At 38.9% G+C, this 14367-nt stretch overlaps 1 protein-coding gene across 11 annotated transcripts in view; it reads left to right on the top strand.

The window, feature by feature from the left end:
* Positions 1–14367, top strand: part of Phf8 (PHD finger protein 8) — a 103033-nt gene that overhangs the window by 39425 nt on the left and 49241 nt on the right. For 10 of the 11 annotated variants that reach the window (XM_052170107.1, XM_052170103.1, XM_052170105.1 and 7 more), the window contains 6 exons: positions 1793–1880; positions 2371–2477; positions 4601–4692; positions 7382–7471; positions 9382–9684; positions 10422–10525. In XM_052170107.1, the coding sequence (XP_052026067.1) occupies positions 1793–1880; positions 2371–2477; positions 4601–4692; positions 7382–7471; positions 9382–9684; positions 10422–10525 (784 nt within the window). The remainder of the gene's footprint in view (positions 1–1792; positions 1881–2370; positions 2478–4600; positions 4693–7381; positions 7472–9381; positions 9685–10421; positions 10526–14367) is intronic. The other variant, XM_052170111.1, reaches the window with a different exon arrangement.

Genomic DNA, 14367 nt, shown 5'->3' on the forward strand with positions numbered 1-14367 from the left:
ACTGCATTTTAAGTAGGGTTACTTACATTATCATGGTTGGGGATTATTTTACCAGGTGACTTCCTCTCTCACAGGAGCTATTAAATTAACTGCCTAAAGCTCCCAGAAAGAGTTGAGTCTTTACACATTCTCTGATAGTGTCTCATAAAATATGAACGCTATTAATTCTGTTCAGTTTATCTGTTTTTCTTTGTTGGCTTTTCTTTCTTTTTTCCCTTTGTCTCACTCAGGCTGTGCTCAGTCTCTCTCTCTCTCTGTATCTCCAAGGCCTCAAACCTGTGATCTTACTGCCTTAAATTTTTGATTGATATGATTATATCTACAGGTATTGGGAATTCAAGGAAATAAATATTTATAAGTATTTCATAGTTTTTTTTGACACATTGTCTTACTCAGACTGTGCTGTCTTACCATGTAGTTCAGCTAGCCTTAAACCTGTCATCTTCTTGCTTTTGCTTTTTGAGTGCTGGGATTATATGTATGTGTCATTGTTTTCAGTTTAGTTTTAGCTATTATATTTAGATATTTTATTAAAATTGAGTTAGTTTTTATATACAGGTTGAGGCAAGAGCCCAATTTTATTCTTTGGCATGTTGACATCTGCTTCTTCCATAGTATCCTGAAAACTTCTTTCTTTGTTGAATTTTCTTGATATTTCTCTCCATCACTATCACTGGTTGATTTGCAGTTCAAATTGCAGTTCAGTGGTGGAGTATTGCGTAATATGTTCAAGGCCTTGGGCTTGCTCCTCAGTATTGCAAAACCAAAAATCAAATGAAAAAACAAACCAGGAAAAGTCAGTTGAGCATATATGGGTTTATTTTTGGATCTTATATCTTCCATTGATTTATATGTCTCTCCTTATGATAATGCATACTTTTTCATTACTATACATTTATAGTAAGTTTTGAAGTTGGGATTTGTCCCAACTTTGTATATCTTTTTCAAGGTTAGGTTGGTATAATCCCATGAATTATTTATGTGAATTTTTAGGGTTAGAATTTGCTTTGGTTTTTTTTAGTGGTTCTAGTTCTTTATTTGCTCTAGTTTTATTTTGTTTTGATTTTAGTAGTTGCTACATTGTGTTTGTGTGTGTGTGTGTGTGTGTGTGTAACATCACAGATTATTGGTGATACTGTTTTATCAGTTTGAAAGGTTTTAGTTGTATCTAGAGGTATAAAAACAGGGCCGCAGTGGCGCACGCCTGTAATCCCAGCACTCTGGGAGGCAGAGGCAGGCGTATTTCTGAGTTCGAAGCCAGCCTGATCTACCGAGTGAGTTCCAGGACAGCCAGGGCTATACAGAGAAACCCTGTCTCGAAAAAAATAAATCCAAAAAAACCAAAAAAAAAAAACCAGTTTTTAATACTAACCAGTATGAGAGATAAGGAGGGACATGAATCTTCTGGATAGATGGATGGAGAAGGGAGATGAATATGGAAAGGATTTAAGAAAACATAATGTTGCAAAATTAAAGGCAAGGGAAATGAATAATTGTGTTTTAGAGGTGTGCATTTTAGAAAAAGAGTGATGTTATTTTAGAGAAGAGAGGGTAAAGCAACAGAAAGATAATTCAAGTGGAGAGAGATGCATTAACTTTGTAAGTTGATTCTGTTCATGTTACTAAAATGATAGAGTAGGCTATGCTGGTTATTGCCACAGTAAAAATATAATATTTTGAATCATTGGTAAGCTATTTTTAAGGAGTGAAGGTTAAACTGACCAGGCAATGAGGTGTCCAAAGAAAGAAAGGCCTTCTGCTAGCTGTGATTTTTGCCTTCTCTGTACTACAGGATGGATACATGCTGTGTTAACACCCGTGGACTGCTTAGCCTTTGGAGGGAACTTTTTACACAGCCTTAACATTGAAATGCAACTCAAGTGAGTTCTGACATTGTCCGTTCTTGTGTGCTATAGTCTTTGTGTAAGTCCCTTGAGTAAGGAATGTAGTATAGTATGATGAAGACAGCAAGAAAGGGGATTTTTGTTTTTTTTTTTTTTTTTTTTTGCTTTTTAAAGAGAAGAGTTTCTCTGTGAACTCACCCTGTAGACTAGGCTGGTCTCAAACTCAGAGATCTGCTTGCCTCTGCCTTGCAAGTTCTTGGATTAAAGGTGTGCAACACCACTGCTGCTGGGCAGTATCTTTGTTCTTAATGACAGTTTGACAAGGTTAACACTCTTTCTTCACTTGGTTGTTAATGTACCCTTTGGGCAGGTACATTTTTGATCTCAAAGTTTCCTTGTATATAGGGTTTTACAGTGTCACTGTGAATATTAAATACAGTGGATACATAGCACTGAGAATAATACATGGTACATAATAGGTGCTCAGTAAATAGATTCTTTTTATAGTCATTATGTTTCCTTACAGGGCTTATGAAATTGAGAAGCGGCTGAGCACAGCAGACCTTTTCAAGTTTCCCAACTTCGAGACCATCTGTTGGTATGTGGGAAAACATATTCTGGACATCTTTCGAGGTATGGTTTTCCTTACCAGCTATAACTTTTGCTAAGAGAAAGGAGGAAGAAGAGGGAGTGTGGAAATTTGGAAGAGGAGGGATGGGAGATGAAAGCTTGCTGCTACTACTACCTTGCTGTGTATATTAAAACATTATTACTACCTTAAATATATACTATAAAATGTTCTGATAACCAAGATCTAGAACCAGGCTAGAGGTCCATGAATGCTACTTAGACACAGTGGTACTTTATTCAACACTAATGAAAAGTGAAATTTTTATATTTGCAGAAAATGAATACTGGAGATCATTATGTGAAACGAAATAGCAAAACTCAGACAAACTTTTTTCCTCATATATAGAATCTAGATTAGAATTTATGGTGGGTGTGTGTGAGTGAAAGAGAGAGAGACAGAGACAGAGGGAAAGAGACATAGACATCAAAGTAGAAGGGGACTATGAGAGGAGAGAGGGACATTTAATAGAAGTGTTCAACCTGTGGGCCAAAAGATTCATATAGCTGTGTGTGGCCAAGGACAACAGAAAATGGTGTTCAGCATGAAATTGTAAACCAACTTAAAATGTTTTTGCAATTTGTTTTGGTAACTCAGTTGCATGGTTATTTAGTGTGAACTTTGAAGATAAAACATTGGGTTGTAAAGTCAGAAGATTAGACACACTTGGTGAGGGATGGGTAGAACAAAAGGGTAATGTGATATATACGTGGAAGTAGAAGGTGAGACTCTGGGGTAAGAAAGGAGAAAGAGGGCAGTGAGTTGAATAAGTAAGAATAAAGTATACTGATATAGTTGTTCAAACTTTTATTTTTTATATTAACTAAAAAAATAAAGTGATCATAACTATTATACCATTATACTTCACTTACTTTCTCCCCCTGTATCATCCATAATTTCTGGAAACTACTGTCTTAGGGTTTCTATTCCTGCACAAACATCATGACCAAGAAGCAAGTTGGGGAGGAAAGGGTTTATTGAGCTTACACTTCCACATTGCAGTTCATCACTAAAGGAAGTCAGGACTGGAACTCAAGCAGGTCAGGAAGCAGGAGCTGATGCAGAGGCCATGGAGGGATGTTTCTTACTGGCTTGCTTCCCCTGGCTTGCTCAGCCTGCTTTCTTATAGACCCCAAGACTACCAGCCCAGAGATGGTACCACCCACAAAGGGCCCCCCCTTGATCACTAATTGAGAAAATGTCCCACAGCTGGATCTCATGGAGGCACTTCCCCAACTGAAGCTCCTTTCTCTGTGATAACTCCAGTCTGTGTCAAGTTGACACACAAAACCAGCCAGTACACTACTAATCCCATAATTTTGTCATTTGAAGAATATATATGAATGGAATCATGTCACATGATTCATAAGTATCCTGGATATGCCTCAATCAGGGATAAGACCCAGTCTTGACATCCTGGCATCATTGTGGTCCTGGGTATCTGCTCTGGTGGAGACCAGCATGCTGGTTTTCTTAATCTTGTCTGAAATAAAATGAGTCCCTTGCTTGATAATTGACTCTTTGAGGTGACTAGGCCAGAAGGAACAAGTATCACAGTTCCAAAGGACCTCATAGCCTAGTGAGTAGTTTCCTACCCAATACTTCAAGCCCTTACTCTGCCACTTTGACAGACTGTCATATAAGTGTTAAAACATGGAATAACTAATGACTCATTTTCCTATTCTGACTAGCTTAGTACAGTAGAGAATATTTTATAAAGCCTAAAATTGGTTATTAATAATCTCCTCATGAAGTAAGGCAGAACATAGACAATTTTGATACCAAAAAGGCTGAGTAATTTTATAGAAGGAACACAGGCCTTATATTCAGATGGACACAACTGCATGTTTTGGCACCTACAACATGTATATCCTTGAACAAGATTCCTTTCAGACCTTTAGTTTCCTGAACTAGAAATGAACTTTGCTTACAATGTAGATATCAGAGTTGAATGACAGCTGCCTAGTGGGTAGTAAGTTTTTAGTAAGTGAATACTATTGATGTAACAGATTTGAGGGTGTGCCCAGAACCCTCAGCATTTTCTTTGGTTGTCTGACAAAGATAACAAGTCCTTCATTCCTCTGAATAGCTGTATTGACACTCTTCTTTATTTTTATTCCTGCTTTAGGCTTACGAGAGAATAGGAGACACCCTGCTTCCTACCTGGTCCATGGTGGTAAAGCTCTGAACTTGGCATTTAGAGCCTGGACAAAGAAAGAAGTAAATTTGCTTTTTTCTATACCTACTTAGTAGTTCTTCCTTCAATAAAGGTTATGGATAGATGTTTGGGGAGTCATAACATCAAAGAAGCACATAGGCTCCCGGGTTAGAGTGGAAAGCTAGGTTAGGAGCCTTTGTTTCAGATTTTAAGAAATAATACATATGCTTATCCTCAGAATTAAAAATATATAGATGGTTGTAGAGAAAATTTTCACCTGTAATTTTAACTGAGAGGAATTAGCATTAACATGTGGATATATTTCCTTTTGGTCTTTTATATGCGCATTATATTTTTTCCTTTTTGTTTGTGCCTATGGGTGTTTTGCCCTAATGTGAGTGCAGAACATGCATGCAGTGCTTGGAGAGATCAGAGGAGGGTGTCAGAGTCCCTGGAACTGGAGTTGCAGACAATTATAGTGTGGGTGTTAGGAATTAAACCTCTCTCCTCTAGAAGAACAGCTAGTGCTCTTAACTGCTGAGCCAACTCAAGCCCCTTGTGTGTATTTTTTGAAGTGCTGCAGGTAAAATTGGAGCCCTGCATATGCTTTGCACCTTGTATCTTTAGGCCCCCCGCATGTGCATTTAGAAACATAATTGATATTGCATTATTTATTTAATTTTATATCTCACTAGATTGGCTTAATTTTCTTGTTACTTAAGTTCCCCATAAATACTTAATTATTACATGCTATTCTTTTTCAGGAATCACCTAATTATTTGTTTATAGTTGCTTTCTATTTGTTTCCTTATTTGGAGAGCTGTAGTTACAGAAAATCATACGATAAATATCTGTAAGCATATGTCTTTGTTCCTTATCTCTTGTTTATTCCTTCAGGATAGATTACTGAAAAATCAATTACTGGATCAAGGTATATGGGAAAAAATGTAAGGTTCTTGATGCCTACTGCCAAAATGACTTTTTAGAAAATTTCCAATATTCATCTGAGTGTAAAACAGCTATAAAAGATAATTCTTACTATCTTTCTTAAGCTCTCTATGTACTGATTTGGAAAGATCTCCAGAATTTGTCAAATGAAGGTACAGAATCATCTATAGAAGCAACCATATGTGTAAAAGGGGAAGAAACAAAAATTCTGTTTATATTTGTTCATATTCTCCTGAAGACACAGTTTGCAGGGACATAGAAACTAATGAAAAATAGTTGCCAGTGGAAGAAGGTAGAATGATAGGGATGCTTTTTAACATATCTTTTTTTAATTATTTAATTTTTGAACCTTGTAAATATATTTATTTTCAAATGTTCATTTAAAAAATTTCAACCTTAAGAAATGGAAAAATAACACTAAATTCCTTTTCTTTTGGCCAAATACTCTGGGTCATGGGGCCGCCGACCCTAAGGTGTGGTTAATATAACCAGTAAGACTATATTAGGGAAAAGTGATTTCTCCTTTGTCAGCATATATCAATTGCAGATAACTTATATTGGCTAGGGGTAGGAGTCCATGTTGATATCCCTCCCCTCGTGTGTGTGTGTGTGTGTGTGTGTGCGTGTGTGTGTGTGCGCGTGTGCGTGTATGTGTGTGTGTGTGTGTGTGTGTGTGTTTTGTTTCTGTTTGTTTTAAAGAGAGAAATAGAACAAGTTGAGTGAGTAGAATCTGGGAGGAACTGGGAGGGAGGGAAACACATCAAAATATACTATATGAAAATTTTTTCAAAGACTTACAAAAATCAAAGAAATGCAAAGATGGAATAAATATTAAGACTGTCTCAGGTTTCAGATTCTCTATAGTCTCCTTCCTTCCATATAATCACCTAAAGGGATAGTTTCAGACCTTATAGTTGGTTTAAGCTGTGCATCAATCTCTTCATTTTGTGTTGCCAACATTCCCCTAATATTTTAAAACTTCATGTTTTGGGATTTCCTTTGTTCCCTGATCTCACAAGCCCCTGGCCCCTAGCCTGCAGTTCTGTTTTTTCCTCTTCCTCCATCCTGGCTACCTTTAGTGTTATTTCTGTCCTTCCTATGAAGTATACTTCAGACTGACTCTTCCAGGAACAACAAAAGAAAGTGAATGTGTAGTTCTTAAACACTCATACCCTGAGTCAGTATGGAACCAGAAACCCAGGAATGGCTCTAAAGAGCATGGCCAAAAGGAACCAGAGGAGAGCAGGACACCTTTAAAGGGGCACAGGCTAATGGACGAAGTCTTCTTTGAAGTACAGATGATTTGCATGGGAAGCCTTTGCTTCCTTCCCTGCAGTAGCCCTCCTAGCCTAGAAGAGCAGGAACCATTAAAGTTACCCAAGTTGATTTGGATAAGTAGGGGAAGAATGTGAAGACTATCAAGGGGCCTTCCTTATGCATTCATTGAGTCATTCATTCAAATAATTACATGCTCTGAGAGCATTCCATATACTGGGTCAGCCCATTTTTATCAGTTTTTCTTTTGTAGTTTATGCTATTAGTGACTTAAGAAATAGTTGCTTATCAAAAGTTCACAAACATTTTCTTCTTGGTTATATAGGGCTTATATTTTTAGGTTGTTTATTTAGGTCTGTATCCTCTGTGTATTTCAAAAATGTATTAAAGTTTTTGGTTTTGTTTGACCTATGGATATCCAGTATCTAATTGGTTCACTATCAGTTATTGAAAAGACTAGCCTTCCTTCATTGCTTGCCCTTGGCATGTTTGCGAGAATTCAGTTGTCTCATGCTTCTTATTTGACAGGCTCTGCCAGACCACGAGGATGAGATCCCAGAGACAGTGCGGACTGTACAGCTCATTAAAGATCTGGCTAGGGAGATCCGCCTGGTTGAAGTAAGAAACATGGGAGGAGGGAAGGCATTTGGGAAGGGCTGGAGACTCAAATGGCAGGTCAGGACTTTGTAGTTGGCATAACGCGTAGGGGAGAAGACTCTATGAAGGGCCTTATTCATTTAGTCATTCATTCAAATCATTATGTGCTCTGAATATATACCACAGACTGGGCTAGGAATGATACAGTGCCTGCCCATAAACTCAGACATAGTTAATCTCTATGGAAGTGTTTCCTTATCTCTAAAATAAGATTAATGATATCTACTCAAAGTTGTTAAGAGGATTAACTAAGGTAATGTGAATTAAAAATTGAGTATAGTTCTTAGCATGCAGTTGGCACTTAATAAATTCTAATGATAGACTATAGTGATACTTGTAGTTGTTACTTTTAATACCTTGACTCAATCTCTGAATTCTACAAAATAACAAACTCAGCTTGAAGATGATTACAAAGGCATGTTTCAACAGGTGGCATATACCACAAGGCAGGAGGTAGAGTAGTAAGAAACTCAGAGAAGCCTGGGTTCTGGTTCCTGCTCTTTCACTTGAAAGCCTTTCAGAGTCCCAGTTTCCTGATCTGTAAAATGAGGAATAACTTTACCAACCTTTCAAATCCTTGATAGAATTGAGAGGTAATATAGAGCCCCTCACACAGTGCCTGGCAGAGTAAGTACTCAATAAATGTGAGTCATTTTTATTAATAGACTTTTTAGCAAAGAGAAAACTCACTGTGGGCTGGTATAGTAGCAGAGGCGCCAGAGAAAACTTGGACTTGAGGATGTATAAGCTGTCTTAGGAGCTGCACAAATCTACTTAGTGCCTAAGAGATATCTGTGTATTTGTCTTTCCCTCTGTTCCCTACTCCTCTGTTAGTGTCTATCTTTCCCTCCCCCACTTCCCCTTTCCTCCCTCCCTCCTTCCCTCCCTCCTTCTCTCCCTCCCTCCCTCCCTTCCTTCCTTCCATGGTATATGTATGTATGCACATATGTGTATCCATGCTGTAGAGTGGTTTGCTTCTAGAATTCAGACTTCTGACCTCACTGCTTACAGCATGATTCACTATCTACACCATAGTCTACAATGTCTACATCCTACATCATTTTTCTCCATGTCACTCATACCTTTTAGGAGTCAGTCAAATGACTATATCATTTCCAGTTCTTACATATCCCAGTTTTATATAAACAGAATTTTGGGCTGGCTAGAAGAAACCTCATGAGATAGAACATGACCTGTTCATTGACTTTCAAACATTTTAAAGCAATAGAATACTTTTATATGGAAACCAGTTTATATAACAAATTAAAGCATAGCTGCTTTGAATACGATAAAGGTCAGAGACCTAGAGCTCCCCTTGTTCCTCTCATCTGCCTTCCACATGCCATCTATTCCCAATATTTCTCCCAGGAAGCTCAAAGAAACCACAGAATATCTTTGAAAAACACCTTTTTAGTCTTGGCTTTTAATTATACAGCTCAACAAGCAAGCTCTAGAACTTGTTCCATCAGATAACTTTCCCTAGGTCAGAGAGATAGCTGGTAGCAAAATTAAGACTAGGAACTTTCTTCAAAAGTTCTATAGTCCTTAGAGTTTCAACCACACAGACAAGTACTTGATTATTTTTTATTTTGTGTCAGCTAATCTTGGAGTCTTTTCCCTCCAGTCTTGACAGTAATGCTGGGCTTTTTCTTTGCTCGTCTTCTCTTTGTCAATGGCTGGGTAAAGAAATGCCACCCAATAAATGTATGATGGCTCACTGTACAGAAACCAGGGGTGTGCATATGTGGAGCACATGTATAAGCAGCCACTTTCTTGGCAGTACCATTAGTGCTGGGAACAGACCTCTGCTCTTAGCATAGAGAGAACCCTTGAGTAAGCTCTAACCCCGTCGTGTACTAATACTCTTGTAGGACATCTTCCAACAGAACGTTGGGAAGACGAGCAATATCTTTGGGCTGCAGAGGATCTTCCCAGCCGGCTCCATCCCCTTAACCAGGCCAGCCCATTCCACTTCAGTATCCATGTCCAAGCTGTCACTGCCCTCCAAAAATGGTTCAAAGAAGAAAGGCCTGAAGCCCAAGGATATCTTCAAGAAGGCAGAGCGAAAGGGCAAGCAGAGTTCAGCCTTGGGGCCTGCTGGCCAGTTGAGCTATAATCTCATGGACCCATACAGTCATCAGGCACTGAAGACAGGCCCTTCCCAGAAAGCAAAGGTGGGTGCTGGCCCATGGGTTCAGCCCAACCCTTTTGGGTCCCTTGGAAGAGCAGTATTTCAAAAAATCAGGCTATCCTGTTCCATCTCTTAGGTCCCCTGGTGTTTGGCTACCAGTTCCACTCATTTAACAGGCATTTTATTGAGACATTTTCTGTGCTGGGCACTGTGATAGGTGCTGTGGATGGAACTCAAGAGGTTGAGAGGCTAGAAAGGAAGATAAACATAAAAACAAAAGAGTAAAATGAAATGTGGATGCCACCCATGATCGAGGGTATATGTGGGGTTATGAGGCACAGAAGGCGGTTGATTCTATCTAGATAAGGCTTAGGAACTCTTTGCTAGGTACATGACACGAGTTGAATCTTGATATACTAAGGTGGGAATGAGATTTGAGAATGTTGTCTGTCAGGTTAGATTCTTGAAGAGGTCCTTGTCTCCTCCCTCAGGGCTTCACCTTGTCTAAGTATTGTGTTGCCCTATCTGGGTATCTAATAATGGGACCCTCTTCCCTATTTAGGAACTATGTTTCACAAGTATGCTATGTTTTTCCCGAGCCAGCTATATATTCTCAACCTCCTACTCCTATAATTGTTGGAGGTGGGGGTTGGGGACAGGCATATGAGAAGGCCTTATGTCAGAGGGTTGACAGTTTTATAGTAAAACCAGAGGAAACTGGCCATCTTTCTTTACCTGGGAGTCTCAGTCTGGTGACAACTGAGCCTCCTCCTTCTACAGTTCAACATCAGTGGCACCTGCTTGAATGACTCAGATGATGACTCAGCAGACATGGACCTTGATGGCAGTGAGAGCCCCCTGGCCCTGTTGATGGCTAATGGCAGGTAAGATGAGTAAAAGAAGCACAGAGATAACTAAGAATAGCAGTGACAATTAAAATGTGGACCTGGGAGTTGGAATATAGTGAGGGAAGGGCAGTATTTAGGCTAATATCCAAATGTTAATAGATATTTACTTTGTTTAGAAGTCATGGTGGATGGGGGAGAGGTCAAGAGTTTAACTAGTAATTTTGAAAAAGATGTTGTATAGGTTTGAGAATTTTAACAAGTTATCATGGTAGAACTACTAGTAGGAATGTTAGTAAGTATACAGATTAAGAAAACAGGGTTGAAAGATGGCTCAGCTGTTAAAAGCACTTACTGCTCTTATAGAGAACCCCAGTTTTCAATGCTCATATATGTGGCTCACAATCTTCCATAACTCTAGGTACAGGAAATCAGATAACCTCTTCTGATCTCCATGGGCACTAGACTCATGTGTGATGCACATACATAGTGCAGGCCAAATATTCATGTATATAAAATAAAAATAAATCTTTAACAAAAGAACATAGGGAATTTTAGTTAAGTTTTATTCACTATATGTGTAGAAGGGTGGGGGTCAACGGCAATACAGGTGTGCCACAGTATGGGCATGATAGTCAGAGGGCAACTTTTAGAAATTCATTTTTTCTGATATGGGTTCCAAGAATCACAATTTGTCAGGTTTTGCATACCTAGTGCTTTTATGTACTGGGCCATTTTGCTATCTCAAGAACATATATTTTAAAACATGTTTTTATAACATGCCTTTATAATTAAATGCATGGGAATTCAGTTTATGGATTGTATATTGTACACACTATTAGTACAAATGTGTAAGGAGAAATGTTCAGTGCATACTGCATCATTGTAAAGATATGTGCCTGAAATTAATTCAAATGTTTGCCAGCACAGGTTAAATAAATTATAGTATGTCCTTAAAAAATTGCTGTAGTAATTCCCGAGTATTAGGGAATGTAAAAGAATGGAGCAGTTTAATATCCGTTAGCACAAAAGGATGCCCAAAGTAGTGTCTTCCTGATTGAGATGGATGTCTCACTATGTTGCTCAGGTTGGTCTTAAATTCCTGATCTCAAGTAATACTCCAGGCTCCCAAATAGTTACCACTATAGACATTCCCTGCTTCAAGGTATATTTAAGAGTTTTTTTTTTATTCATACCAGTGATTGAATTTAAGGGTTTTTATATACTATTGAACTACATCCCCAATCTTCCCCCCAACACCTTTTTTTGAGGTAAGTTCTACCTATATACCTCAGGGTGATACTGAAATCACTTATATAGGTAGGCTGTGTTCATCTTGAAATCATCCTCCTACCTTTGTATCCTGATTGCTGGGATCATGGTATGATTCCTCGGATTGGAAGCATGTTCTACTACCATTTCTCTTTCTCTCTCTCTCTCTCTCTCTCTCTCTCTCTCTCTCTCTCTCTCTCTCTCTCTCTCTCTCTCTCTGTGTGTGTGTGTGTGTGTGTGTGTGTGTGTGTGTGTATGTGTGTTTAATAGCATAATTAATTTTTTTACTTGTTTTGATTTTTCAAGATAGCGTTTCTTTTTGAAGCTTTGTCTGTCCTGGAACTTGCTCTGTAGACCAGGCTGTCCTCATACTCACAAAAAAATCTACCTGCCTGCCAAATGCTGGGATTAAAGGCATGAGACACCATACTTAGCCTTAAGATTTACTTTTATTTTGTGTATGTTTTTACCTTAATATGTGTGTGTACCAGGTTCATGCAGTGTTTTAGAAGACCAGAAAAGGGAGTTATATTTCCTAGAACTGGAGTTACAGAGAGCTGTGAGCCTCCACCAGGGAGCCAGGAATTCAATCTGGGACCTCTAGAAGAGCAGCCAATTAATGCTCTCATTGAGCCATCTCCAGCCCCAAGATATGTTTTTCAGTGAAACAAATCAGATTATAAAATAACATGCAATTGCACCTTTACTTTTAAAAAGACATACATGATATTGGGTGTGTGTGTGTGTGAAAAACAATATATGTATTTTTTTATTTATATTTTTAGAAGATGCTTAAATTTCAGTTTATATGGGTTAAAATTCAAATAGTTCAGTCTGAGGTGATGGCTCAGTAGTTAAAGGCACTAATCACCAATCCTGATGAGACCCTGTTCATCTCTCTGAAAGAACAAAACCATCTTCCCTTGAGTCACCCTCTGACTTCCATTTGTGTACTGTGACACACACACACACACACACACACACACCTTCTCTATGAAATAAATAAATGTACAAAAAAGCAAATGCGTGGTACAGCATGCAGTGAAAAATCCTATTTCCATCTCTTACCTTTTGTTTTTTCTATACATAACCATAATTTTTTAGTCAGTATGTAAGTAGCAGATTTCATTCTGACATTTTCCTTTAAAAATGTTTTTTGTTTTTCGTTTATTTTTTATTAGATATTTTCTTTATTTACATTTCAAAAGTTATCCCCTTTCTCGGTTCCCCTCCTAAAACACCCTATCCCATCTCCCCTTCCCCTCACTAACCCACCCACTCTTGCTTCACTGTCTTGGCATTCCTCTACACTAGGTCATCGAACCTTCTCAGGACCAAGGGCCTATCCTCTCATTGATGTCCAACAAGGCCACCCTCTGCTACATAAGCAGCTGGAGCCATAGGTCCCTCTATGTGTACTCTTTGGTTGGTGGTTTAGTTCCTAGTAGCTCTGGGGGGTACTGGTTGATTCATATTGCTGTTCCTCCTATCAGGCTGCAAACCCCTTCAGCTCCTTCGGACCTTTCTCTAACGCCTCCATTAGGGTCCCAGTGCTCAGTTCAGTGGTTGGCTGAAAGCATCCCCCTCTGTCAGGCACTGGCAGAGCCTCTCAGGAGACAGCTATATCAGGCTCCCTTGGCATCCACAATAGTGTCTGGATTTGGTAACTGTATATGGGATGGATCCCCAGGTGGGGCAATCTCTGGATGGTCTTTTCTTCAGTCTCTGCTCCATAATTTGTCTTTGTATCTCCTCCCATGGGTATTTTGTTCCCTCTTTTAAGAAGGACTGAAGTATCCACACTTTGGTCTTCTTCTTGAGCTTCATGTGGTCTGTAAATTATATCTTGGGTATTCTGAGCTTCTGAGCTAATATCCACTTATCAGTGAATGCATACCATGTGTGTTCTTTTGTGATTGGGCTACCTCACTCAGGATAATATTTTCTAGTTCCCTCCATTTCCCTAAGAATTTCATGAATTAATTGTTTTTTAATAGCTGAGTAGTTCTCCATTGTGTATATATACCACATTTTCTGTATCCATTCCTCTGTTGAGGGACATCTGGGTTCTTTCCAGCTTCTGGCTATTATAAATATGGCTGCAATGAACATAGTGGAACATGTATCCTTATTACATATTGGAGCATCTTCTGGGTATATGCCCGGGAGTGGTATAACTGGGTCCTCAAGTAGTGCTATGTCCAATTTTCTGAGGAACCACCAAACTGATATCCAGAGTGGTTGTGCCAGCTTGCAATCCCACCAGCAGTGGAGGAGTGTTCCTCTTTCTCCACATCCTCGCCAGCATCTGCTGTCACCTGAGTTTTTGATCTTAGCCATTCTGACTGGTGTGAGGTGGATGTTGAACATTCTTTAGGTGCTTCTCAGCCATTCGGTATTCCTCAGTTGAAAATTCTTTGTTTAGCTCTGTACCCCATTTTTAATAGGCTTATTTGATCAAGTGACCACAGGTGTGTGGGTTCATTTCTGAGACTTCAATTGTATTCCATTGATCTACCTGCCTGTCCCTGTGCCAATACCATGCAGTTTTTATCATGATTGCTCTGTAGTACTGATTGAGGTCAGGGATGGTGATTCTACCAGAAGTT

The sequence above is a fragment of the Apodemus sylvaticus genome, chromosome X (genome assembly GCF_947179515.1).
Source record: "Apodemus sylvaticus chromosome X, mApoSyl1.1, whole genome shotgun sequence".
Taxonomy (NCBI): Eukaryota; Metazoa; Chordata; class Mammalia; order Rodentia; family Muridae; genus Apodemus; species Apodemus sylvaticus.